This window comes from Mauremys reevesii, linkage group 2, assembly GCF_016161935.1.
Source record: "Mauremys reevesii isolate NIE-2019 linkage group 2, ASM1616193v1, whole genome shotgun sequence".
In the NCBI taxonomy this organism is placed as follows: domain Eukaryota; kingdom Metazoa; phylum Chordata; order Testudines; family Geoemydidae; genus Mauremys; species Mauremys reevesii.
The window spans coordinates 59,161,099-59,188,642 of record NC_052624.1 but is presented as its reverse complement, the minus strand read 5'-3'; the positions used below and the strand labels follow the sequence as shown (position 1 = coordinate 59,188,642).

The window sequence follows — 27,544 nt, the reverse complement described above, 5'->3', positions numbered from 1 at the left end:
CTTTCAGCAGCTCCCATTGGCCTGGAGCAGCGAACCGTGATCAGTGGGAGCTGCGATTGGCCAGACCTGCGGATGGAGCAGGTAAATAAATGGGCCAGGCTAGCCAGGGGCTTTCCCTACACAAGCGGCGTCTCAAGTTTGGGAAACACTGCCATATAAGAATATAAGCAGAATTAAACAGGAAAATCTTGACCAGAAGTTTGAAGATGCTAAGCACCCACTACTCTTATTTGAAATCTTGAGGAGTTGCTGGGTGCTTGGCACATCAGAAAATCAGGCCATTTTACTATTATAGTAGAACCTTGATTTTATGACCACCAGTCTGATGAACAACCAGTTATAGGAATAATTTTCCCTCCCCGCTCCCCAAAATCACAGCATGAATGTGATCTCATGAAGAACAAGTTGACATCCCTTCACATTTTGAGGCCTTCAGTGTGTTGGAAAATGTGTTGCTGTGGTTTATCAAAATGCTTTTCCCCCAAAAATAAAATTTTGTCAAGGTTGACACAGTCCCACAGAAAGTTTAGATTTTGATGAAATGGCATTTTATGATGGTAAACTGTTCTATCTGAAAAAAATTGACCAGCTGTAATGTTAATAAGCAACTTTAAAAAGTAAAAACCAGGGAAGCAAAGGGAAAGTGAGAGGAGGAGAAAGAGAAGAGTTGGCAAATAATTCCTGCTGTAACCTGGTGAGATATAAGGGCCCCACTTATCACTTGGTAGAAGACCAGGGAAAGTCAAAGCAAATTGCATTATTGTTTTAAACTTCTTTAATAAGTAAAAGATGACCACAATTATTTAAAAGTTGAACAGAACTGATAGTGGTGGACTGAAATAAATGTGATGCTAACTAGAACGGACATATGCTTATAAAATAAAGCTTCAGTATTTAACTGTCATGATCCACAACACTATAGTTTACAATAGTGTCTTTGCAGTATTTTGGGCCATTACTTTAGAATACTATAAACTGTTTTGTTTATGATTTAAGGAAAGTGTGCGCTTTGGAAGGAAGAATGCCATTTCCCTTTTTAGGTGTTCTATTTTATGAAACCACTCAATTAATTTTAAAAATCATCTTTGGTTAGAAAGAGACAATCCTCAGGTCCAAATGTCAGACTTTGAGGCCAAAAGCAACAACTGGATCATCTAGTCTGACACGTATATCACAGGCCACCAACACCCAGGCATGAAACCCAACAAGTGAAATTAGACCAAAGTATTAAATCCCTCAGGAGATTAAACTGTCACAGGCAGAGAATAGGAGGCGGGAGGTGCACCAGGCATGGCAATGAATTGAGTTAATAAGATATACCTTGATGATTCTAACACAAGAACTGCACCACACGCTGCAGAGGAAGCAACCCCCTCCTCCCCCAGCTCACTGCCAATCTGACCTGGGGAAGATGCCTTCCCAACTCCACATATGGTGGTCAGTTAGACCCTGAGCACGTGAGCAAGAGCCAGCTGGCTAAGCACATAAGAAAATTCTCAGTGACACCTGAGAGCAGCAGCCCACCTCATCCAGTGTCCCATCTCCAGCCATGGCCATCTCTGATGCTTTAGAGCAGGGGTCCCCAATGCGGTGCCTGTGGGCGCCATGGCACCTGTGGGGGCATCTAAATGCGCCCGAGTCCTGGCCGGCGGTCCAGCATCTGCTGAAATGCCGCCGAATTTCGGCGGCGATGCCTCTCGATGACACCGCTTGCCGCTGACAAGCGACGTCATCGAGAGGCGTCGCCACCGAAATGCTGCCGAAATTCGGTGGCATTTTGGTAGATGCTCGACTGCCGCCATGGTCCTTCGTCTGGCCATGCCAGACGAAAAGGTTGGGGATCACTGCTTTAGAGGATGGAGATAAACACCAGAATACAATGGGGGCGGAGGGGGGAACAAAGGGGGGAAATCCCTGCAGGTGACCAGCTGAAGCCCTTAAGCATGATATTTCAGGAACATAAAACATGAACCAGAAGGGACGCTCAGAGTTGTGAAGCCAGCTCCCCTAACCAACCACATCATACAATCCCACTCAGAAATTTGTCCATCTCTCTCTTAAAATTAAGTTGCTTGTCCCAGCAACTCCTCTTGTGAGGCTGTTCCAGAACTTCACTGTATTTGATTGCCCTTCCGAGAGGCAGCTGCTAATGGGAAGGGCCTAATCACTACAGTGCAGCATCAGTCAAGTTGAGTTAACTAGCATCAGCCCTAACTGGCTAGACTGGAGGGTGGTATCTGCTTAAAGGAAATACTGGTTACAGCTGGAATTCTGCTGACGTTAACTGTTTCCCAGTTATTGGCCATCTCCTCCAGGTTGTGTTATATAAGCATCAATGGTGGGTGTCCATGGCGTATTGCAGGGCCTAAATTTCAGCCTGGGAACAGCTCTGGGTTGATGCCCCAGTTATGGTATAGGATTCTGCCCCTCTTAGCCCAACCCCTGCCTCAGTCACCTGTGTTAAACCAGTTCACTCAGGCTCTGTACACATGAAGATGATCTCGCCCATTAATTACTTCTTCACCTTGATCACTTACAGGTATTTGGATAATTCAGAGACTTTCAGGAGTTTCTAGTTCACATCTGCTTTGGTTCATATCTGCGTAAGGAAGAAAAACAAAGAAATGACATTCTAATTGCTTCTTGAAAAGTTTGTACATCTGCTCTAGGCCCTAGGGGAAATTTAATTAAGTGCAAAGAATCTGGCAGATCTCTCAGATCTCCTCTTACTCAAAAGGGACAGGGCGTAGTCTTGTGGCTTTTTTAGGTCAATGAAGTTTATCTGTTACTATAAAAGGGGAGAAGAGGAAACACCCTGTGTGTGGTGAGAAAATAAGGTCTTTACCTGAATGTACAGCATGCCTGAATGGACCAATAGGTAGGTGCAGCACCATACACTGGGGAATCATATGTTTTATATTTCCTCTAAAGACGACCTGTCAAATTCACACATTTTCTTTGCCAGTTTTGCTGGCACCAGTCTCGGCATGGACTCCTGTGGGTGAAAGTGAAGAGGTTGCAGCAATAGAAAACAGCACTTGTAAAGGTGCCAAAAATGAGAGTTCCTGTTGGGCAGAGTGTGTGACCCATGGCTGTGATGAACTGACTCAAAACATCCCTTCTGCAGCCTCCACCAGCATGGCTCCTATGGAACCTCTGGCAAACTTTAAAGTTGCCCTTCTGTAGCATAAGTTATAACCCTGGAGCAAGGCTGCCCTTACCATGAGGTGAACTGAGGCCAGGGGCGGCTCTAGGCATCAGCAAAGCAAGCAGGTGCTTGGGGCAGCTCAGTTGCAGGAACAGCAGCTGGCAGGGATCCAGCCTGGGAGCTGAGAACCAACAGGGGGCCCTGGGAGCTGTAGTTCCTTGGTTAGTCCCTGCCTATAGAGCCAGCCCTGGAGCAGGAAAAGAACTACATTTCCCAGCATTCCCTTGGCCGCCTTCGACAGGAAGGGGAGTGGGAGGGAGTATGATAGCTGCATGCTTGTTGTGAATGGATTGCTCACTGCTAGAGCGGGGTGGCACTGTGATGGGGAAAGAGTGTGCCCAAGGAGTAGAAGGCTTTGGCCCAGATATCTCCTTCAGAAAACATCCCCAGACAGGAGTGGCGCCAGAGTTTCTGGCGCCCTAAGCAGAATTCAGGGGGCGGCATTTTGTGCACTCCCCACGGGGCGCACAGGAGCTTCTGATTCCACTCCCGTCGTGCCGCCAAAGAAGGACCCTCCGCCAAAATGCTGCAGGCGACAGCGGCAGTCATTGAGCTGCTCAATTGCCTGCCGCTGTTTTCCGCGGCACGTTGGCAGAAGGTCCTTCGTCGGCGGCGCGACGGGAGCGGAATGGAAGCTCCCGTGCACCCCGTGGGGAGCGCACAAAATGCTGCCCCCCAAATCCTGGCGCCCTAGGCAACCGCCTAGGGTCACCTAATGGAAGCGCCGGCCCTGCCCCCAGACTGGATTAGGGATACTGGTGTGACCTCACCTTGCAGCCCCCAAAGAAGGAATTGGGTGGACTAAATGGACAGTGCCCCTCTCTATCTGAAGCCTCACAAGGGAGGTATGTGGATCCCACTAGAATTTAAAATGAAAAGTAAGGGAGAGGAGGCTCTGGACCTGGGCTGCTTTAGATACAGTACAAAGCATGTAGGAGGATTTCCACTTCTGAGCCATGGAAGCAGAAATTGACTTTTCTTTCCAGATTTAGCTAATATTCAGAAAGAGAATCTAGCACCTGCCTTCCAGATTTGAACACCTCAAAATTCAGGAGTGCTCAAGCTCAATTTGGGCAGCTGTTTCTTCATTGCTCCCAAATCAAATATACTGATCCACTGTAATTTGCTGTAGAAAAAGTAGGATAAAATTGAGCAAGAAATGCTTCCCAGGGGTTTTTAGGACTGGAATTGCTATTTTCAACAGCCATTGCCTTTTTTTTTTTAGTTTTATTTGTTTAAAAGGAAGACAGTGATATTGCATTGGCAAATTCCCCATAGAAACAAAGAGTGGAACAAAAGGCTAATAAGGCACCTCAACTTTTCCTCATTTATGGAGGACAGTCTTATAATATGCATCCAGATATCCTCCAATCACACAAGCTGAAAATTGTTCCACTTTACTGCAGTTCTGTAACCATATAGGAACCAATCTTGTCTGTGTTCTTTGCACATCCAAAATTCCTGCTGATTGCCCCGCCCTGGGACCATGTTATCTGGGATCCTGGGCTGGGGCATATGGCGGTTGCTGGTGGGGGCTGGGGGGAGAGCCCAGGCCTGGGGTGGCTGGGGGTGCAGGTGGAGAGGGCAGAGCCCAGGGCTGGGGCGGCAGGGGGTGGGTGGGGAGCACTGGTGGGGAAAGGTGGGAGCACAGAGCTGGGGCAACATGGGGTGTGTGTTGGGGAGAGCCCAGGGCTGGGACGGCAGGGGGTGAGGGTGGGGGTGGGGTGGGGGGGGGAAAGCCCAGCCCTGGGGCAGCAGGGGAGTGTGGGTGGGAGGAGGCCCAGAGCTGGGGCGGCAGAGGGTGCAGGTGAGGGGAGGGAGAGCCCAGGGCTGGGGCAGCAGAGTGGTGTGGGGGGGAGCCCAGGGCTGGGGTGGGGGCAGCCAACATTTTTTTTGCTTGGGGCGGCAAAAAACCTAGAGCCGGCCCTGACTGAGGCGGCTGCCTCAGGTGCCAGACTGTGGGGGGGCGCCAGTAGGACTGAGAGTGTAGAAAATTGTGTCTGCTGCTGGTGCATATGTATTTTCTCTGCTCTAGATCAAGGGTCAGCAACCTTTCAGAAGTGGTGTGCCAAGTCTTCATTTATTCACTCTAATTTAAGGTTGTGTGTGCTGGTAATACATTTTAATGTTTTAGAAGGTCTCTCTCTATAAGTCATAGAATCATAGAATCTCAGGGTTGGAAGGGACCTCAGGAGGTCATCTAGTCCAACCCCCTGCTCAAAGCAGGACCAAACCCAACTAAATCATCCCAGCCAGAGCTTTGTCAAGCCTGACCTTAAAAACCTCTAAGGAAGGAGATTCCACCACCTCCCTAGGTAACCCATTCCAGTTCTTCACCACCCTACTAGTGAAAAAGTTTTTCCTAATGTGCAACCTAAACCTCCCCCTCTGCAACTTGCGACCATTACTCCTTGTTCTGTCATCTTCTACCACTGAGAACAGTCTAGATCCATCCTCTTTGGAACCCCCTTTCAGGTAGTTGAAAGCAGCTATCAAATCCCCCCTCATTCTTCTCTTCTGCAGGCTAAACAATCTCAGTTCCCTCGGCCTCTCCTCATAAGTCATGTGCTCCAGCCCCCTAAACATTTTTGTTGCCCTCCGCTGGACTCTCTCCAATTTATCCACATCCTTCTTGTAGTGTGGGGCCCAAAACTGGACACAGTACTCCAAATGAGGCCTCACCAGTGCTGAATAGAGGGGAATGATCACGTCCCTCGATCCGCTGGAAATGCCCCTACATATACAACCCAAAATGCCATTAGCCTTCTTGGCAACAAGGGCACACTGTTGACTCATATTCAGCTTTTCGTCCACCGTAACCCCTAGGTCCTTTCCTGCAGAACTGCTGCCCAGCCATTCGGTCCCTAGTCTGTAGCAGTGCATGGGATTCTTCCGTCCTAAGTGCAGGACTCTGCACTTGTCCTTGTTGAACCTCATCATATTTCTTTTGGCCCAATCCTCTAATTTGTCTAGGTCCCTCTGTATCCTATCCCTACCCTCCAGCATATCAACCACTCCTCCCAGTTTAGTATCATTTGCAAACTTGCTAAGGGTGCAGTCCACACCATCCTCCAGATCGTTAATGAAGATATTGAACAAAACCGGCCCCAGCACCGACCCTTGGGGTACTCCACTTGATACCGGCTGCCAACTAGACATGGAACCATTGATCACTACCCGTTGAGCCCGACCATCTAGCCAGTTTTCTAACCACCTTACCATCCATTCATCCAGCCCATACTTCTTTAACTTGCTGGCAAGAATACTGTGGGAGACTGTATCAAAAGCTTTGCTAAAGTAAAGAAATAGCACATCCACTGCTTTCCCCTCATCCACAGAGCTGGTTATCTCATCATAGAAGGCAATTAGGTTAGTCAGGCATGACTTGCCCTTGGTGAATCCATGCTGACTGTTCCTGATCACTTTCCCCTCCTTTAAGTGGTTCAGAATTGATTCCTTGAGGACCTGCTCCATGATTTTTCCAGGGACTGAGGTGAGACTGACTGGCCTGTAGTTCCCTGGATCTTCCTTCTTCCCTTTTTTAAAGATGAGCACTACATTAACCTTTTTCTAGTCATCCGGGACCTCCCCGATCACCATGATTTTTCAAAGATAATGGCCAATGGCTCTGCAATCTCAGCGGCCAACTCCTTTAGCACCCTCTGATGCAGTGCATCCGGCCCCATGGACTTGTGCTCGTCCAGCTTATCTAAATAGTCCCGAACTACTTCTTTCGCCACAGAGAGCTGGTCACCTCCTCCCCATACCGTGCTGCAGAGTGCAGCTGTCTGGGAGCTGACCTTGTCTGTGAAGACAGAGGCAAAAAAAGCATTGAGTATACTAGCTTTCTCCACATCCTCTGTCACTAGCTTCTCTCCCTCATTCAGCAAGGGGCCCACACTTTCCTTGACTTTCTTCTTGTTGCTAACATACCTGAAGAAACCCTTCTTGTTACTCCTAACATCTCCGGCTAGCTGCAACTCCAAGTGTGATTTGGCCTTCCTAATTTCACTCCTGCATGCCTGAGCAATACTTTTATACTCCTCCCTGGTTATTTGTCCAATCTTCCACTTCTTGTAAGTTGTTTTTTTGTGTTTAAGACGAGCAAGGATTTCACTATTAAGCCAAGCTGGTCGCCTGCCATATTTACTTTTCTTCCTACACATCGGGATGGTTTGTTCCTGCAACCTCAATAAGGATTCTTTAAAATACAGCCAGCTTTCCTCGACTCCTTTCCCCATCATGTTATTCTCCCAGGGGACCTTGTCCATCAGTTCCCTGAGGGAGTCGAAGTCTGCTTTTCTGAAGTCCAGGGTCTCTGTTCTACTGCTCTCCTTTCTTCCTTGTGTCAGGATCCTGAACTCGACCATCTCATGGTCACTGCCTCCCAGGTTCCCATCCACTATTGCTTCCTCTACTATTTCTTCCCTGTTTGTGAGCAGCAGGTCAAGAAGAGCTTTTCCCCTAGTTGGTTCCTCCAGCACTTGCACCAGGAAATTGTCCCCTACACTTTCCAGAAACTTCCTGGATTGTCTGTGCACTGCTGTATTGCTCTCCCACCAGATATTGGGGTGATTAAAGTCACCCATGAGAACCAGGGCCTGTGATCTAGCAACTTCTGTTAGTTGCTGGAAGAAAGCCTCGTCCACCTCATCCCCCTGGTCTGGTGGTCTGTAGCAGACTCCCACCACGACATTACCCTTGTTGTTCATACTTCTAAATTTAATCCAGAGACTCTCAGGTTTTTCTGCAGTTTCATACTGGAGCTCTGAGCAGTCATACTGCTCTCTTACATACAACGCAACTCCCCCACCTTTTCTGCCCTGCCTATCCTTCCTGAACAAGTCTATAAGCTATTGTTGTAAGTAAAGTAAACAAGTTTTTAAAGAAGCTTCATTTAAAATTAAATAAAAATGCAGATCTTATCAGTTTAGTGCAGTGGTTTTTAACCTGGGGTACCCGCACCCCCTGGGGCAGGGCCGGTGCAAGGATATTTTGGGCCCTAGATGAAACTTCCACCTTGCGCCCCCCCCCACCCCGACATCAGTTCATTGAGGGGCAAATCCCAACGAGCCTTTATAGACCCCAGGGGCCATCCTGTCCAGGGGCCAGCCATGTCCTGGGGCTTCTCCCCAGACCAGGTTCCCCCCTTCCTGCCCCCTGAACTCCCCTGGAGGGTGCACACCTCCCCCCCATGAGCCCTACCCACCCCACCCAGTTGGCCCCTGCCCTGAGTCCAGTCACTGGCTTTGCCGGGCTTGGGCCACTGCAGCAGCTCGGCAGGGAGGAGCCGCCTTCCAGAGTCACCGGAGAGCCAGAGCATCTCGCTTGTGGCAGCAGCGAGCCCCAGCCATGGAGGAGCCGGCGCGGTGCAGGGGGGGCAGCAGCCCTTCAAAGGCGGCGGCGCCACTAGCAGGGAGCAGCCATGACCCACAACCCCCAGAGGATTCAGGGGGCCTGGGGTCTTCGGTGGTGGGGGGCCCCCACCGCTGAATTGCTGCCCAAGACCCGGCACTTCGGTGGCGGGTCCTGGAGCGGAAGGACCCCCCCGCTGCCGAATTGCCATGGAAGATGCTCCGGGGGCCTAGGCCCCGCGAGAGTTTTCCGGGGCCCCCGGAGTGAGTGAAGGACCACGCTCCAGGGTCCCCGAAAAACTCTCCAGGCGGGGGCCCCTGCAGGACCCAGGGCCTGGGGCAAATTGCTCCATTTGCCCCCCCTCTGGGCAGCCCTGCTGTGACCCCCCCCCCGCCTGGCACCCCCCCGGGGGCTCCTGCATTCTGCAGTGGATGTATGCAGGTGCCAGCCCCCATGTCCCCCCCGGCTTTCCCCTCGCCTAGGGTTACCATATTTCAACAATCAAAAAAAGAGGAGAGAGCCCTGCCCTCGACCCACCCCCATCCACTCCCTCCCATTTCCTACCCGATTACCCCAGTCAGAACCCCAACTCCCCTCATTCCTTGTCCCCTGACTGCCCGCTCCTGGGACCCCTGCCCCTAACTGCCCTCCAGAACCCCACCCCCTACCTAAGCCTCCCTGCTCCTTGTTCCCTGACTGCCCCCTCCTGAGACCCCCCTCCCACCCTAACTGCCTCCCTAGGATCCTACCCCCTATCTGTCCCCTGACTGCCCCAACCCGTATCCACACCCCTGCCCCCAGACAGACCCCCTGGACTCCCACGCCCCATCCAAACACTCCCCGCCCATTACAGGACCCCAGAACACCCAACCCATCCAACTCTCCTGCTCCTGCCTGCCCCAACCCCTCTCCACACCCCTGTCTCCTGACAGGACCCCCAGAACTCCCAACGCATCCAACCCTCCCCCTGCTCCCTGACTGCCCCCAGGACTCCCCTTACCATGCCCACGGCAGTCAGACGCTGGCTCCACGTGGAGGCAAAACTCCACATGGAGTGCTGAGGCAGTGGAAGGGGGGGAGCTGCGGGAGGGGCAGTGGCGGCAGCAGCTCACACTTCCGGGAGCAGTAGAACCCAAGCACAATGAGGTGGGAGCCGGGGGGCGTGCCTGCCTGGGCTGCGGCCCAGTGGCCCCGCCGGGGGAGGCTCCTGCAGAGGATGCATGCGGGTGGCGGTCCCCATGCACCCCCCCCGGTTCCCTCCACGCCATGCTTGGGCTCTGCGGCTCCCGGGAGTGTGAGCCGCTGCCGCCCCTCCCCCAGCAGGCTCATGGCCCCGAGTGCAGTGAAGGGAGAGCCGGAGGGTGTGCCTGCTGCCGGTCTGGGGTCCCGGCTGCCAGCCCCACTCAGCCTCTGCCGGCCTGGGGTTCTGTTCACTCAGCCGGCTGTGTGCTGAGTGGGCCAGTGGCCGGGACCCCAGCTGGCAGCTGTGTGCCAGGCAAAATCGGCTCGTGTGCCAAATGTGGCACGTGTGCCATAGGTTGCCAACCCCTGTTCTAGATACACAGAGGTGGTGGAGTGCTCTGCTGGAGTAAGGAGGGCACAAGAGACATAACAAGTTGGCAGGAGAAAGGGTGAGAGGGAATAACAGAAAGCAGCAAGAGCTGCAGGGAGAGAGAGGAGGAGCTTCTTATGCCTTCATCTGTCCATTGAAAGCAACGACTGTTCTAATAGAAGTCAAAATTTCTTCCACCACAGCTACTGTTCTAGCATAAGCAGTCAGCTCTTTTGTAGTGAATGATGCCAGGAACTGGAAAATTCAGAGGGTAGGGGGAAGGGGAAAGTATTTTATGGAAATCTATTTAAGTGGTGTAAATTATGTACTGATACAAAGGGTGATCAAACAGTTAGGAAAAGAGCCTAGAATTTAGGCGACCTGCGTTCAAGTCCCCACTCCAACACAGTTTTCCTGGGCAACTTCGGGAAAGTAACTTCTCTCCGTGTTTCACTTCTCCTTGTGTAGCATGGGAATCCCCTATCTTGCATGGTGTTGTGAGGCTAAACACAATGAAGCTTGTGGGGCACTCAGAAACTATAGTAATTATAGGTCTCATGATTTGAGGACTTCAATGCTTCAGATACAGGTTTGATACAGGAGTGGGTGGGTGAGATTCTGTAGCCTGTGTTGTGCAGGAGGTCAGACTAGATGATCATATTGGTTCCTTCTGACCTTAAAGTCTATGATTCTCCTCCACCATTTTCAGTGGTTGGGTGGGGGAAAAGGGGAGAGAAAACAAAATACAACCTATAAATAGAAACACTTTGCAAATTTTTCTGTGCATTACAAGCAATATCTACTAATGTGGTCACAGTTGATGAATGCTGATCATCCTCTTCCCATGTGGTGAATGGTGGTGACTGGAAGCAGTCCAGTCCTCCATGGCATGCCAATGGCTGCCTGCCGATGATCAGTGTAGACAGAGCCCTGCAAATTTTGGGGCAGGAGCCAGTGGAGTAGGAGAAGGGCTGCTCTCCATGCTCTCCAAACTTTAGGGTCATGTTGCTTTGGGGTTCACTCCCTCTCAATCTGTTTTTAGAGGTAGAATTCTTATTTGTTTTCCCCCAGCACTTACGATTGATCCAACTGCTGCTGCTGCAGCAAGGAGAGGGCTAACTGACAAAATCACTAAGATCAGTTTCCACCCGTAGACGAATCCTATAACAATCCCTGTCAGAAATGTGGTAAAGAATTGTACAAATATATAGATCTTGTCTCCGATGCCTTTGTGGATGGTGTTAATGTCACTGTTAATTAAAAAGAGATTTGTTAACTTTGATGAATGCCTCCTCCTCAAACATTTTTCTCTTTTGCTGGAGAGAAGCTTGTCAGAAGTTTAACTGTTCAAATCATTGGGTAGTAGGAATTTTGGACATGGATACTGAACAGCAGCAATGGCTCTTTGTGGGGCTAGGAACTAGCAGATCACAACTCATTGTCTGTGATGTAACCTCTAGATAGACTTCTGCCATTGCTACCCCTGCTCATTCACACGTGACCCAATTCATTCATGCAATAGCCGAAAGGAATAATCCATACAAAAAAAAATTCATCCCCAAAACCTTTACATTACTTTTTTCTAAGTTCCCCTATGTATCCGATCTTCTTCAATTTTGTTATTAGATTTTAACATCTTTGAGACAAGGAATATCTCCATTTTGCATTATATAGAGTGACAAGCACAGTGTTAGTAAATTATTATTTGGAAAATCATTGTGTGTCACACTAATTTTCTCTTGCTATTTACATATGTGGGAGCTAGGATTGGTGAAATTCAAGCCTCTCTCATTCCCTCCAGGATTCACATCTTCCAAAAACTGGGCATATCCTCCTGCAAAAACTAAATCTGGAGAAACTCTGCATACCCTGATCATACCTTCCTCTGAATCCCTGCACAAGGGACCTGATCCAAAGATTCCTAATGATTTTTATTAGTTTTGGATCAAGTTCAAAATAATAACATAGTACCCATAACTATGAGTGCAGTTTCATTTCATACAATGTCAGGGTTTTCAGTGTTTGTAAACTAGCTTGAGACAGCAGAGCTGTTTATCTACAGTAGTTTGCAAAATAGCTCATAGACACTACAAAGCCAATCTCAGAGGAGTAAGTTATTGCATTTCAAAGGATAAGCCCTCGCAATGGAAATGTCACCGAAACTCTGAAAATGAAGTGAAAAATGATAATGAATTCCTCCTCAGATAGCAGTAATATTTTGGGTCTTAGTTAAAAAGGTTTCCTGGAAATTCCAGGAAATTCCCTGTAGCTATTTCTATAAAGGTAAACATCAGACTTCTTTTTGGCTCATGTTTCTGGTGCATAGATAAATAGAGCCTTCTCACTCAGTCGGGTGTTCAACGTTCCAATCTGGCTGGTATCAAACCAAGCCATCTCCTGGTGAAGTATGGCGAAAAAAAAGTTTTGTCGGATTCTTGCTGTCTGTCTTGCAGCTGAGGTCAGAAATGTCCAGACTTGGATGGTGCTCAGTATCACTACAGCAAAGCCAATACCCGCATAGTAGCAGGCAAACCTATAGTAAAACGGTAAAAGTCCATAAGGTCAATTGCATTTTGCAAGATCAGTTAGACACATCAGGTCACGTTCAACCCTGCTGAAGCCAATGAGATGTAATTGAGGGCCAAATTTGGTTTACAGCCTAATGGACAAAAAATAAATATATAGAAACTACACTGTGCTATTCTTATGAAAATAATTGCAGAGGTTCTTACCTGGTCATTTCAGCTTCTATATCCAAACCTGGAATTGCTGGGCAAGTAGAGCTACTATTCATCACAGCTGGAAGATTAACTGTAACAAAGAAAAATATTCAGTTTTATTAGAACAGGCATAAAACTAATCATGGCGGTTTAAGGCCATAATCGTATGGATGTTTTGCATGACACTACACTCCTTGCAACAGGGCTGTAGATTTATAACTTTCATGGTGTCCATCATCCTTCTAGTGGAGGATCAAACAGGGCAAACTTCTGAGTCAGCTCAGAGGGTTACTGTAGAGTGATGTCATGGATTTAGCTCACTCGGTCAATGGGCACCGGCCAGATCATAGCTTCATCTGATCTGACCTTCTGATTCCAACAGTGGCCAATATCTGATTTTTCAGAAGTTGATAACTCCCCCTTCTACCTCACACAAGGCAAAATTCATCCACACAGATACCATAAGTCCGACTTTTATGCACCACTTAGGTTCCACCCAACCCTCAAAACTGGGCCCCAGTGAGGTCCAAGTGGTAGCTCAGCCTTTGCTGGCTGTCTGCAAAAAGGGTAAATTTCACTAATAATGCACCTAACCAAATGTGCAAAACCGTTCAGACCTGGGAGAAATAACAGACCCCTTCCAGGTGTCAGCACATATATTTTAGGGTAAGTTATGATTGCCTTTCTCATAAGCTTAGCTCATATAGAGGAAAAATAGAATTAATGGTCCTATTTTGTTGTTTTAAAATCCAATCACAGAACTTGATTTGGTGACCTCCTGGGACAGTGAATTCCATGGATTAACTACAAGATATAGAAAGTAGTAAATCGTTTTACAGTTACCAAATGTACTGCTCTGTAATTTATCAAGTGTCTAATTTGCTACTGTACTATACAGCAGGGTAAAAAGGAAGGACTCCTCAGAATTCACTCTGCTCTTCATGGCTTTTAACACCACAGCAGCACTCCATCCTGAACCTCTGACAATCCAGTAAATAAGAGATCCTACCAAATATTTTCAGAAGTTGAACAAATTTTATTTACCTGAAGACATATTTACTGCTTGGCCAATCGTCACAAAGCTGTTTGTCATCTCTCCAAAGACAACGATAATAAGTGGCAGCCCTGTTCCATTTGCAACAGCTGCAATCAAACCTATTAGCATCAAAATGATATCCAGCCAATTGGCATACCCAAACTGCATGAATATAAAGAAAAAGGAATTAATTGAAGGTTGACAAATTCACATAATTGTTAAAACACACAGAATAGGATTTGTTTTTACATAGCACCATTTGCAATTTGGGTATCCCAAAACACTTTATGAAGCAATGAATTAGATACTGTGAAGGCAAACAGAACACTTGGGATACACTTTGTAAAAGCTTACACACAGTTTTAGGCTAGTTTTTATTGAGGGAGTTAGGACATGTTGGCAGGATGAATCCCCTAATCTGCAGAAAAAAAGAATGTACCTTACATTTTTCACAAAGTGATGATATCACCTGTGCAACTCACTGCCTCCCTGGGTGCATTCTACTACACCATATATCTACTCAGTGGCCAAACCGGACAGTCTCTACGCAAAAGAATAAATGGACACAAATCTGACATCAGGAATCATAACATTCAAAAACCAGTGGGAGAACACTTCAACCTCTCTAACCACTCAGTGACAGACTTGAAGGTGGCAATTTTGCAACAAAAAAACTTCAAAAACAGACTCCAAAGAGAGACTGCTGAACTTGAATTAATATGCAAATTAGACACAATTAACTCAGGCCTAAATAGAGACTGGGAATGGTTGGGTCATTACACTAATTGAATCTATTTCCCTATGTTAAGTTCTCCTCACACCTTCTATGGGTCATCTTAATTATCACTTCAAAAGCTTTTTTTCTCCTGCTGATGATAGCTCATCTCAATTGATTAGACTCTTCCTGTTGCAATGCATTTTTCCACCTTTTCATGTTCTCTGTATGTATAAATATCTCCTGTCTGTGTGTTCCATTCTATGCATCCGAAGAAGTGAGCTGTAGCTCATGAAAGCTCATGCTGAAATAAATTTGTTAGTCTCTAAGGTGCCACAAGTACTCCGGTTCTATTTTCATTTTAATTACTATAGTAAAAAAAATCTTGCTTCCAAAGTCCTCTCTGTCCATCCTTTTTCCCCTTCACCTCCTCTCCTCTCCCTCCCCAGTTGAAGAGAGCCCTTAAAGGGACAACACCCCTTTCCTTCCAGATAGCTGGACCTTACTTCTGACTATCTGATGAACCAGCAAAATCGGTACCTTAGTAAGATATAAAATCCTTTGTTATGGCTAAAATCTTTGGAAATATATTTTTAAAGTTGGTGAAATTTCATAAACATGTCTATTGTTCGGGAGATCACACAAAGTAAATTAGTGTTCCCTTTTTCTAAAAGCAACGAACATTTTTATGAACACACTAAACCTCTGTGGCTGATTAATTTAAAATAATGTCTTTGTTTCAGTGAGTTGAATAATCTGGAATGATTATTTTATGAAGGCTTAAGAGTACATTTAAAATATAAAATCAGCTTGGAAATACTGATTAAGAAAATGTAAAGCAGAGAAAAGCTGCATCATCTATTCCACGATATTTAATGTTGTATTCAGGAAGACAGCTGACTCGCCCTTACTATGAAGTTTTTGCAAATAAATGTCCGACAAACTTCAGGGCATATCAAAAAACCTGTGACTGGCATTTTTTATCCCCAAGTTTAGTGCTTTTAATTAGGTACCTTCTGCATGTCCATTCTGCGTGCAGGGGGTCTTTGCGGGAAACTGTGACTCCCCGCCACCGTGAGGTGGGCCAGGCATAGGGCCCCATAAATCCTAAGGACAGCCCTGCATCCACAACACATAAAAATGAGAGGGAAGAAATCTTGGTGCTTGTCTACATGGCACCACAGTCCGGTCTATGGGAGTGTAAATTGTAGAGAACTCTAAAGTGTTCCCCATATACACCCTGCTGGCACAAACAAAGAAGTACCTAGTTTGTGTTTATGTAGTCCTGTTTCCAACAAGATTCTAGCTTGCTTTGACCCTCTGATTTGCAGACTGGGCAAAACAGCTTTAGCTGCAGAATATTATTGTCACAAACATGGGAAAACTCTAATAACTGGTTAATAGTGTTTGTTGGCCTGGCTCTGGCAGGGTTCTTTCTGTACAAAGATCTTTGATTAAATGCTGCCCAATATGTAACCATCTGGGATGGTCCATGCAGGAAGGGGGAGGTGGCTCAAGATGGTCACCCAACAACTTCCACTTAAGGGTGCGTAAGAGACTGCCCAGAACTATTAGCTCTGACAACTCTGGCTTGACCCCACCTCCAATGAAATCAATGGGGAGTAGGTGCCTAACTGCTTTTGAGGAGCTGATCCTCTTTGCCTCAGGCCAGGATTATTACAAATATTAAAAGCAATTTTAATTTGTTTAAATAAAAAGATTTTTTTTTAAAATATGTAAGGAGAGTCAGGATGAGCTCTACCCTGATATCTGGTGGTGAATTATGGCAAGTGTGGAAAAGAATTTCAGGGGTTGATCTTGTTTGCATAGGCACACCCACTCCACCTAGCATGATTCCACGGCAGCCCGAAATGATCACTTTGACAGCTGTGAGATCCCCAATTTCTCTGTTATTGGGGAAGGAGGAATAATGTGTTGTTACCCTGATTATGTGAATGAAGGACTATGAAACTGTTTTATGACAGAGGGTCTCACCATCAACTATGTAGCACTTGCTAGTTAAGGGACATGGGTTCCAACACCCAGTGAATTGAGAGAGGCTGGGGACTGATACCTGATGGTATGGGCCTCTTTTGAGGGCCTGGAACACCAATTGCACCTCCTTCTCTCTCCACTGTTGAATAGCAGAGCTCATTTTGATTCCATTAGGAGTCTATCTAGAGGTTGCTGAGCTGAATTCATTTTCGGCCAATGGTGCACCAGCACTGGGGCTCCTCTACTACAAGCTGAAATCAGTAAAAGAGCTAAACTTACTGAGCTGAGATCACTGAGTGCTGTGTTAAAACTAGTGGGGGAGCCTGAAGATCTATTGCTAAGCGGCTGGCAGAGTGGAGCAGTTTGCAGCACGGTTGGAGCAGCCCACAGAACGCGGAGTGAAGCGGGCTGAGCAGTTTGCGGCACGGTTGGAGTGGCCCACAGAACCGTGAGCGGAGCGGAGCAGAGCTGAACGGTTTGTGGGATGGTTGGAGCGGCCCACGGAACAGCGAGCGGAGCGGAGCAGTTTGCAGGGACGGCTGGAGCGGCTCTCGGGTCAGCTGGAGGAGTGGCGCAGCTGGTGGAGTGGAGCCGGTCGTGGTGAAGGCTGCAGCAGAACTCCACGGAGAGGCGGGGCAGTCGGCCTCGGCCCACGTAAGGTGCTCCTCAACACCCTGTGTGCCCCCCCCACACTTCCACCCAGGCTGGGGGGGGGGGTGTAAAACTCGGCAGATAAACTTTTGAACTCTGGGGCGGCACCGACCAGGGACAGAGACTTTTGGGTTGTTGGACTTTGGGGTGATTGGACTTAAGACCCTAAGGGGAAAAGGACATTGCCAAAACTTACTTGGTGGGTCTTTTGCTCATGGTTTATGTTATGAATCCTGTTTGTGGGGTTTCCCCAATATGATGCCACATTGTTTCCCTCCTTTATTAAAAGGATTTTGCTACACTCAGACTCTGTGCTTGCGAGTGGGGAAGTATTGCCTCCTAGAGGCGCCCGGGGGGTGGTATGTAATTGTCCCAGGTCACTGGGTGGGGGCTCGAGCTGGTTTTGCATTGTGTTATTGAAACAGAACCCCTGGATACTGAACCCGGCCCTTGTTGCTGCCAACTCAGAGGGGCAGAAGGGTTACAAATAAAAAGATTACGTTACTGAGGGCTATTGGAAAATATTATACTTTTTCTTTCTCTGATAGCTTTCATCCTTGGCTAAGCAAAAAGTGAAATAGTAAGGCTGCTAGAAGTTATTCTGGAACTTTCCAGTAGAGTAACCATATACACCCAACAACTTCCTCTTAAGGGTGCATAAGAGATTGCCCAGAACTATTAGCTCTGACAACTCTGGCTTGACCCCACCTCCTGCTTGAACAGGAGAGACCAAAATCCACTGAGACTTGAAGAAGCTTCCTGGAGATGAAAGAATGCTGGCAGGATTTAGGACACATTCCCTCAGGGGCAACCAGGCTGAGAAAACACAGAAACAGGAACCCATAAGGGAATCTGAAAAAAATTAAGCCTGCCAGTGTCATCCTTATAGGACAACAATACTCTAGACAAGATAGACATCTCTACAGATGTTTTAAAACCTCTTCTCCAATGCTTTGTTCCAACTTCTAAAGAAAAATACTTTGTTTAAGAAGGATACTTGTCATTATCACTGCTCAGTTTTCCAAAGGGAAGAAATGCAGTGCACCAAACCCATTTGGGCTTGTAAGTGGTTGTCATAACCAGGATAGTTACTCCAGGTCCTGATCTAGGAATGAGAGAATTATTGGATTCTACCCTGAGACACGGAAGGGCAAGAGGCCCAAAATCTGATGTGACTGTTCTCAGAGAAACCAGAAAGGGGTGGAGTTGCAACTAGGGTGACCAGACAGCCAAGTGTGAAAAATTGGGACGGGGGCAGGAGGTAATAGGAGCCTATATAAGAAAAAAAAAACCCAAATCAGGACTGTCCCTATAAAATTGGGACATCTGGTCACCCTAGTTGCAATGGCCCCTGTAATTGTGACAGTTATCCATCACACAGGGTCTATGTAAGTCCTGGCCCAGAATGCACAGTCATGAGACAGATCACTGATGATAGAAAGGTGGACCAAATTTCTGACAACACACCATACCATTACTTCATGCTCTCCAGTAGCTTGCCATTGCTTCAAGATCCAAATTCAAAGACCTTTGTGGTTTGGACCAGCCTAGCTCAGCGACTGTCTGTTAATTTGCAGCTCATCAAGGCAAGTGCAGATATTGAAGGCAAACTCTGTCAGTGTTGTAGATAATGCAAGATATTATTGGATTCTTACAATGGAACACACTCTCTGAAGAGATAAGAACACTAGGGCTGACCATTTTCAGAGCCTTGATCACGGACACCTCTTTGCAAGAAGCCTACCTGCAATTACAGCAATGGAAGAAGGAAGAGGTGAGAGAGAAAGAGAAAGAGCCACAGTCCACAGTCAGCAGCCAGACCCCTAGGATGACAAGAGTTTACTTTTCGTAATATTCTATTTAGCAACCACATACTTGGGTGTTTGGCATCTTTTAGGGAGAACATGACTTGCTGCATTCTCTTTCCCAAGCATGTAACTGATAGACAAAAGCAAGCAGATTATATATCAGTTGTATGAAGCTATGCAGTCTGGATAACAACATCTGCCTCCTGTTTACTCTACTAACGGAAGTACAGTGTTGATTTTATTGTCTACTCCACCAGGAATGGCTATATCTTGTATTCTGGAACTCAGCCGAGCATGTCACTCTTCTATGCATTCTTTTTGGTATCTCTCTTTTTCTATAACATCACACCACTTACTAGCTGCTACTACACAGAACAGGAATCTTGGTGTGATCACACAAAAAACCGCAGCAATTCTTACACTCAATGCCCGTGATCCTCGACTGCATTGGGCTGCTTCTCAGAGTATCCCAGAATGAGAGAGCCCTAAAGTCAACACACCCAGCTACAGGAGCAGACCCTCTCTTGTAGAGAGATTCTCCAAGACACAGAACTAGTGTAGCAATTCCTAGGCCACCTTCCCCTGGTTGGCACCATTGGGGGAATGCCAAGGGTTCCTCTATGCCCTGGCTATCTCCAGCTGCAATATTGCCAGCCTGGGTCTATTAGCAGCAGTGTAAATTAGCACACTCTTTAAACCCTTGCAAATAGCTGTCCCAATATGGGGATAGCACAAAGTTGACTAAAAGCCAACTCTGCATACACTGTGTGAAGCTGTGCCATGCATACCTCAGCTGCGGCCAAGGATCAGGGCCAGTTTCTTTGCAATGGATTATCAGATTTTAAAAGGGATACCTGAGATCCAGGACCTATTCCTTTTCTGATTGTAACAAATTCCAATGTGGACTCTAGCAGGTTAAAGGAGCTTTAACTTATGGTGAAGTTCCACTGTATTTAAATAGGAAGAGAGTGAGGAGTCAATGGGCCAGACACTTTTCTTCACTTACACCTCTGAAAGCCCAGAGAAGTCAATGTAATGGCCCAAAGTGGGTAGTTTTGTAGTCAAGAACAAAACAAAACAAAAAAGACCTAGCGCATTGCTAAATCAGTGCATTTACCAGCTTCAGTACAGCAAGAGAGAGTTAAAACAGTCACTCACCCTTGGAAAAATAAAACAGAACCATTCATATGAAAGGTTAAAACATTTTTGCTCCATTTACTGTGTGTAATTCCTGTCTCATGGGAATACTTGTTTCTTAGCACTTTGTGTAACTCAACAGATTAGTCACACGAGGCCTCATTGGTATTGCAAAAATCACATCTCTGTTTTAACTTTATACTTATTACGTGTTCAATATCCCAAAAAGCAGACTCCGCTATATAAGTCATTTCAAGGGGAGATGGTCAATTCAACAGGGGAACTTACAGGTACACTGCACACTCTCATGAAACTAATAGGGCAGTTACATAGTCAGGAGAAAAAAAAACAAACCCCTGACATTCAATAACAAGCAGTGACCTCTACTGATATTAACTACTTCACTGCTGGCACTTCACACCATCATCTCTACTGCTACATTTTACTAATGCACAACTGAAATTAGAGATAGGTGCACTGGCTCAGATAAAATAAGCAATCCCTGAATCTTTGCCCCAAACCTAAACTAAATAGTTTTAGAGGATTGTTTAAGTTTGGTTAACTTGTTTTAAATATTATTTTTCATTTTTACATCTCTCTGAACCTACAGATCCCAGATGGGACTGGAAGCTGAAGGGCCAAAAATGCTGTTAGGGAAGCTAGTCTCAAGATATTCCTGACTCAGGCAGCACTGTAAATTTCTGGAGAAGGATCTTTCTGAAGCAGTCTACTGCCCATTTGGAGTTTCAGGAACTTAGGCAAAAGTTTATGGAGTCTTAGCCAATCACCAGTTGACAACACAATGGAATGTAATCACATACCTGGCCCTTGGGGAAGCATAAGTAAGTTTCCTCATAGGTAGTTAGCATATTAAGCAGCAGCCAATGCAGATGGCTAATGGGAAAACAGGTAAATATGAAAAATTCTCTAAACAAAGGACCTCAGTACATTAAACCTGCATAACATCCAGACATTAATGAAGCCAAATATTTTTATAGTGCATCTTTCCAGTTAGATCGGTACATTTATATATCTATATATATATTTATATCTATCTATCTATATATATCTATATATCTATATATAGATATATTTGGGGGGGGGGCGCGGAAGAGGCAAATAGAGAAATGTCCCAGCTTAAACACAAAAGGCCTCTGGGCAACTGCCATCCATGTCTCCTGAGATGAGCCACCGGCATCCTTGCCCTAAAGCAGTGATATTCAGACCTCAGTGCTTCAGGAGCCAAATTAGCGATCAACATTACCCAAAAGAACCACAGTATTAAACATTACCCAAAAGAACCACAGTAGTTTGAATTCACTCTTTCATTTACTATAGTACTATTAATAGTTAAACAGTATGACAGGGAAATATTATATATATTCTCACAACAAATAAGTTAATAACTTAGTACAAGTTGATACCTTAATTAGTTAATAACTTAGTAAAAGCATCCTGATTGGTTAATAATTAAATCATACAGTGTTTTCATATTGTGTGCTGCAAAGAGCCAAAAGAGACACATTAAAGAGCTACTGCCCTAAAACAAACTTTAAAAACTTCTCATAGTAACAGTTTCAATAGGTCAACACATTTCAGCCTTTTACTGGCTTCTCCTGTGCTATAATAGAAGAGCTGTCAAACCTATTAGTGACCTTACACTCCTTCATCTGATCAAACTGACACTGACAAGATTGTAAAAGGATAGCTCATTTATCCCTGGAAGTTGAATTGTCAAACTCTGTTTTCTTAATGAGAGACACTGAGACTTAATGCTATGGAAAACATATTGCTAGAGAAACATAATGCAAGAAAACTTTTAATTCAATTTGTATTTGCTTTAAGTATCAAATCCTGACCCAAGTTTATACATCTGTAAATGGTGCATAAAAAAATAACCCAAGGCACATAACCAGCTCTGTACTAGGCCAACTGACCCCAAGTATGGTTGGGCTTTAGTGCTTATTCCCTTAGGGTATGTCTACACTACAAGAGTAGTTCGATTCAACTTAAGTCGAATTTGTGGAATCGACCTTACAAAGTCGAATTTGTGTATCCACATTAAGGACACTAATTCGACTTTGTGAGTCCACACTAATGGGGCAAGTGTCGACTTTGGAAGCGGTGCACTGTGGGCAGCTATCCCACAGTTCCCGCAGTCCCCGCTGCCCATTGGAATGCTGGGTAGAGCCCCCAATGCCTGCTGGGAGAAAAAATGTGTCGAGGGTGCTTTTAGGTAACTGTCATCATTGAACTGTCACTCCCGCCCTCCCTCCCTGAAAGCGCCGGTGGGCAATCTGTTCGCGCACTTTTCTGGTCAGTGACAGCGCGGACGCCACAGCACTGCGAGCATGGAGCCTGCTGCAGTTATGGACGTTGTCAACTCCTCGCACCTTATCATCCACCTCTTCCACAGTCAGCTGCTGAGAAATCGGGCTACTTTTCAATGGTGCTGCAAGCACTGGTGGACCATAAGGGACGTTTTACCAACATCAACGTCGGGTGGCCAGGCAAGGTTCATGACGCGCGTGTTTTCAGGAACTCTGGTCTGTTTAGACGCCTGCAGGAAGGTACTTTCTTCCCGGACCACAAAATAACTGTTGGGGATGTGCAGATGCCTATAGTGATCCTCGGGGACCCAGCCTACCCTCTAATACCCTGGCTCATGAAGCCCTATACAGGCGCCTTGGACAGCGACAAGGAACTCTTCAACTACCGGCTGAGCAAGTGCAGAATGGTGGTGGAGTGTGCTTTTGGACGTCTCAAGGGGAGATGGCGAAGCTTACTGACTCGCTCGAATCTCAGCGAAACCAATATCCCCATTGTTATTGCAGCGTGCTGTGTGCTCCACAATCTCTGTGAGAGCAAGGGGGAGACCTTTATGGCGGGATGGGAGGTTGAGGCAAATCGCCTGGCTGCTGATTACACTCAGCCAGACACCCGTGCGATTAGAAGAGCCCAGCGGGAAGCGCTGTGCATCCGGGCGGCTTTGAAAGCTAGGTTCCTCAGCGAGCAGCGTGACCTGTGACTGTTCAGTTTCTTTACAGAGAAGCTGAACCTGCCCGTGTTTCTTTACCCAGTTACTGTTGACTATCCTCTGCAGTTAGATACACCGTTCACCCCGTTTCCCCCCTTCCAACACACGTGTAAAAATAAAATACTTGTTACTTAACAAAGGTTTCATTATTAATGACTTTGCATTAAAGGGTTGAAACTGGGACGCAGACTGTGCTGGGTAGGGTGTGCAGTGATGTAAAGACCGCCTCTAAACTCGAGGAATGACAGGCTCCTGCTCCTAGAGCGGTCCGCAGTGCTGGACTGGTTGTTTCAACGGAGCCTGCCATCCCTCCTTTTTGGGACTCTGTGTGGGGGCTATGTGTTCTTGTTGTGGAGGAGGACGGCTACAGATTCCCTGCTGTGTGGCTCTGTGGTCCAGGACAAGGACCGCTGTATAAGATCTGTAACCGCCTCCCCGCTACAAAGTCACGCACTCCGCCCCAACACCGAACATGGAAACCACCTCCCATACCGACCAGGGTGCCTACTGACTGCACTGTGTGTGTGACCTGCTGCTGATCCTGCCCCGTGTCTGTACCCTGGTAAAGGTGACTGTCCTATGCAATTACCAACCCCTTCCCACACCCCTTCAAACACAGTCTTCTGTACAAAAACATGACGGAAACAGTAATTAACAGCAAAGTATTTTTAATAATCAACTAGACAGTTAGGGGATGAAACTGGGATTGGGGCTTGGGTGAGTCAGGAAGGGAAGGACTTCTCAAAATTTAGGGAATGGGAGCTTTTGGGTACTTGAGCACTCTGCTGGTGTGCGGTGACAGTTTTCATGGCCCCTGGCGCCTCCTTCTTGTTATTTTGGGTGAGGGGGTATGGGACTTTGTGGTGGGGAGGGCGGTTGCAGATACACTGCAGGGGCTCTGTCCTCCTGCCTGCGGTCCTGCAGAACATGCACAAGGTGCCGGATCGTGTCCATTTGCTCCCTCATTAGTCCAAGCAGCGTTTGAGTCGCCTGCTTGTCTTCCTCACGCCACCTCTCCTCCTGTTCGCTGTGTGAGCGCTGGTACTGAGAGAGGTTCTCCCTCCACTGGCTCTGCTGGGCCGCCTCGGCTCGGGAGCAGCCCATAAGTTCAGCGAACATCTCGTCCCGTGTCTTTTTCTTTCACCGCCTAATCTTGGCCAGCCTCTGTGAGGGGGATGCTGGGGCAGGTCTGGAGACAGTCGAAGCTGTGTGATGGGAAAAAGGGAATGAATTCCTTGCAAAGATACATTTTTGCGAACAATGAACACAGTCTAGTCTGTCTCTGTGAACAAGACCATGCACAGCACCTATCTCGTGCGCACTCCTGCTGCAGGCAATCCGGAAAGCACAAACTCTGCCCCTGTTCCACCCCCTCGCAGTCTCCCTCACCCCTTGGAATTCAGGGTTGAGATCCCAGTGCCTGATGGGGCAAAAATCATTGTAGCGGGTGGTTCTGGGTAACTGTCGTCAGTCGTTCCTTCCTCCGGGAAAGCAACGGCAGACAATCATTTCGTGCCCTTTTTCCCTGGATTGCCCTGGCAGACGCCATAGCGTGGCAACCATGGAGCCTGTTTTGCCTTTTGTCACTGTCACCGTATGTATACTAGATGCCGCGGACAGAGGTGATTCAGCAGCCCTACACAGCAGCATTCATTTGCTTTTGCATGACAGCAGAGATGGTTAGCAGCCGTTTTGTACCGTCAACCATGCCATTGTAAATTGGCGATGAGATGACGGTTACCAGTCGTATTGCACTATACCTTCTGCTGCTGTCATAGGTGCCCCTGGCTGAGATCAGCCGGGGGCGCAAAAGACAAAACTGGGAATGACTCCCCAAGTCAATCCCTCCTTTATGGTATCTAAAAATAGAATCAGTCCTGCCTACAATATGGGGCAAGTGTACTAGAGACCCAGTGTATCAGAGAACCAGAGAGCACAGCCGCTCCGTGTCAGATCATGCAGGAATGATGAGCTGCATGCCATTCACAGGGGGTGCTCCTGCAACAACCCCACCTGTTGCTCCACTCCTCCCCCAGCCTTCCTGGGCTACCGTTGCAGTGTCCCCCCATTTGTGTGCTGAAGTAATAAAGAATGCAGGAATAAGAAACAGTGACTTGTTAGTGAAATGAAATGAGGGGAAGGCAGCCTCCAGCTGCTTTGATAGTCCAGACAGGACATTAAGCAGTGTGGGGGAGAGGAGACCAGCATCCTGCTGCTATGATAGTCCAGGCAGTACAGAATCTTTTTTTTACACATGAAGGGTGGGGGCTGATGGAGATCAGCCCCCTGTTGCTATGATGAAGACGGTTACCAGCTGTTCTGTACCGTCTACTGGGAAGCAGTAGCACTCATGGGCTGATGATGAGGATGGATAGCAGTCGTATTGCACTACACCATCTGCCGCAAGGCTGATGATGACGACGGATATCAGTCATATTGTACCATCAGCCACCCATGAGGCGGCGGGGGGGAGGATGCTACAGTACAGTGCCGCAGCATCGCGTCTACCAGCAGCATTCAGTACACATAGGGTGACATTTAAAAGAGTCAAGAGACGATTTTTTTCCCTTTTCCTTCTGGGGGTGGGGGTACATTGACGAGCTATGCCCTGAACCACCGTGGACAATGTGTTTGACCCTACAGGTATTGGGAGCTCAGCCAAGAATGCAAATACTTTTCGGAGACTGCAGGAACTGTGGGATAGCTTGCGTCCTCAGTCCCCCATCCCTCCCTCCATGAGCGTCCATTTGATTTTTTGGCTTTCCGTTACGCTTGTCACGCAGCAGCGTGCTGAGTCTCTGCTACGCCGTCTGTCTGAAGATTTTTTTAAAAATACGTTGGACCAGGTGTAACATTACAGTAATTTCCCTAATTAGATGCAGGAGTTGCCGAGCGAGATCACCCTGAGGAGGGTCACTGAAGGAGATAGAAAGCGCATAGAATCATAGAATTCAAGATCAGAAGGGACCATTATGATCATCTAGTCTGACCTCCTGCAAGATGCAGGCCACATAAGCCGATCCAGCCACTCCTTAGCAAGCGACCCCTGCCCCATGCTTCGGAGGAAGGCGAAAAACCTCCAGGGCCATTGCCAATCTTCCCTGGAGGAAAATTCCTTCCCGACCCCAAATATGGCGGTCAGCTGAACCCCGAGCATGCGGGCAAGACTCTCCAGCCAAACCCTCTGGAAAAGGTTATATCATATCATTGACCCATTGTACTATTTACCAGTGTGGCACTTAATTGACCTATTGACTAAGCCCGTTATCCTATCATACCATCTCCTCCATAAACTTATCTAGCTTAATCTTAAAGTCATGGAGGTCCTTCGCCCCCACTGTTTCCCTCGGTAGGCTGTTCCAGTATTGCACTCCCCTGATGGTTAGAAACCTTCGTCTAATTTCAAGCCTGAATTTCCTGACTGACAGTTTATATCCGTTTGTCCTCGTGTCCACATTAGCACTGAGCTGAAATAATTCCTCTCCTTCCCTGGTATTTATCCCTCTGATATATTTAAAGAGTGTAATCATATCTCCTCTTATCCTTCTTTTGGTTAAGGAAAACAAACCAAGCTCCTCAAGTCTCCTTTCATACGACAGGCCTTCCATTCCTCGGATCATTCTAGTGGCCCTTCTCTGTACCCGTTCCAGTTTGAATTCATCCTTCTTAAACATGGGAGACCAAAACTGCACACAATACTCCAAATGAGGTCTCACCAACGCCTTATATAACGGGACTAGCACCTCCTTATCCCTACTAGAAATACCTCGCCTAATGCATCCCAAGACCGCATTAGCTTTTTTAACGGCCACATCACATTGCCTACTCATAGTCATCCTACGATCAACCAGGACTCCTAGGTCCTTCTCCTCCTCCGTTACTTCCAACTGGTGCGTCCCCAGCTTATAACTAAAGTTCTTGTTAGTCATCCCTAAATGCATAACCTTACACTTCTCACTATTGAATTTCATCCTGTTACTAATACTCCAGTTTACAAGGTCATCCAAATCTCCCTGGAGAATATCCTGATCCTCTTTCGAATTGGCAATACCTCCCAACTTGGTGTCATCCGCAAACTTTATCAGCCCACTCCTACTCTTGGTTCCCAGGTCAGCAATAAATAGATTGAATAAAATCGGACCCAAAACCGAGCCTTGAGGAACTCCACTGGTAACCTCCCTCCAACCGGACAGTTCCCCCTTCAATACTACCCTCTGCAGTCTCCCCTTTAACCAGCTCCTTATCCACCTCTGGATTTTCATTTCGATCCCCATCTTTTCCAATTTAACCAGTAATTCTTCATGCGGTACCGTATCAAACGCCTTACTGA

General features: G+C 47.0%; 1 protein-coding gene across 1 annotated transcript; it reads right to left on the bottom strand.

Moving 5' to 3' along the window:
* Window positions 1–12,422: 12,422 nt before the first annotated feature.
* LOC120397248 (phosphatidylcholine translocator ABCB4-like) lies at window positions 12,423–15,614 on the bottom strand. Its single transcript, XM_039522957.1, has 4 exons — window positions 15,600–15,614; window positions 13,880–14,033; window positions 12,848–12,926; window positions 12,423–12,648 (listed from the first exon to the last, which is right to left on the bottom strand). Exons 1-4 carry the CDS (start codon window positions 15,612–15,614, stop codon window positions 12,423–12,425), a joined length of 474 nt encoding a protein of 157 aa, XP_039378891.1.
* Window positions 15,615–27,544: the final 11,930 nt, after the last annotated feature.

What these genes read in the sequence shown, in the direction of transcription:
- LOC120397248 (XM_039522957.1), bottom strand. An exon ending in AGCAGTAAATATGTCTTCAG is followed by an intron (nt 12,927 to 13,879) that starts GTAAATAAAATT and finishes TCTTTGTTACAG; the next exon opens with TTAATCTTCCAGCTGTGATG. An exon ending in ATAGAAGCTGAAATGACCAG is followed by an intron (nt 12,649 to 12,847) that starts GTAAGAACCTCT and finishes GTTTTACTATAG; the next exon opens with GTTTGCCTGCTACTATGCGG.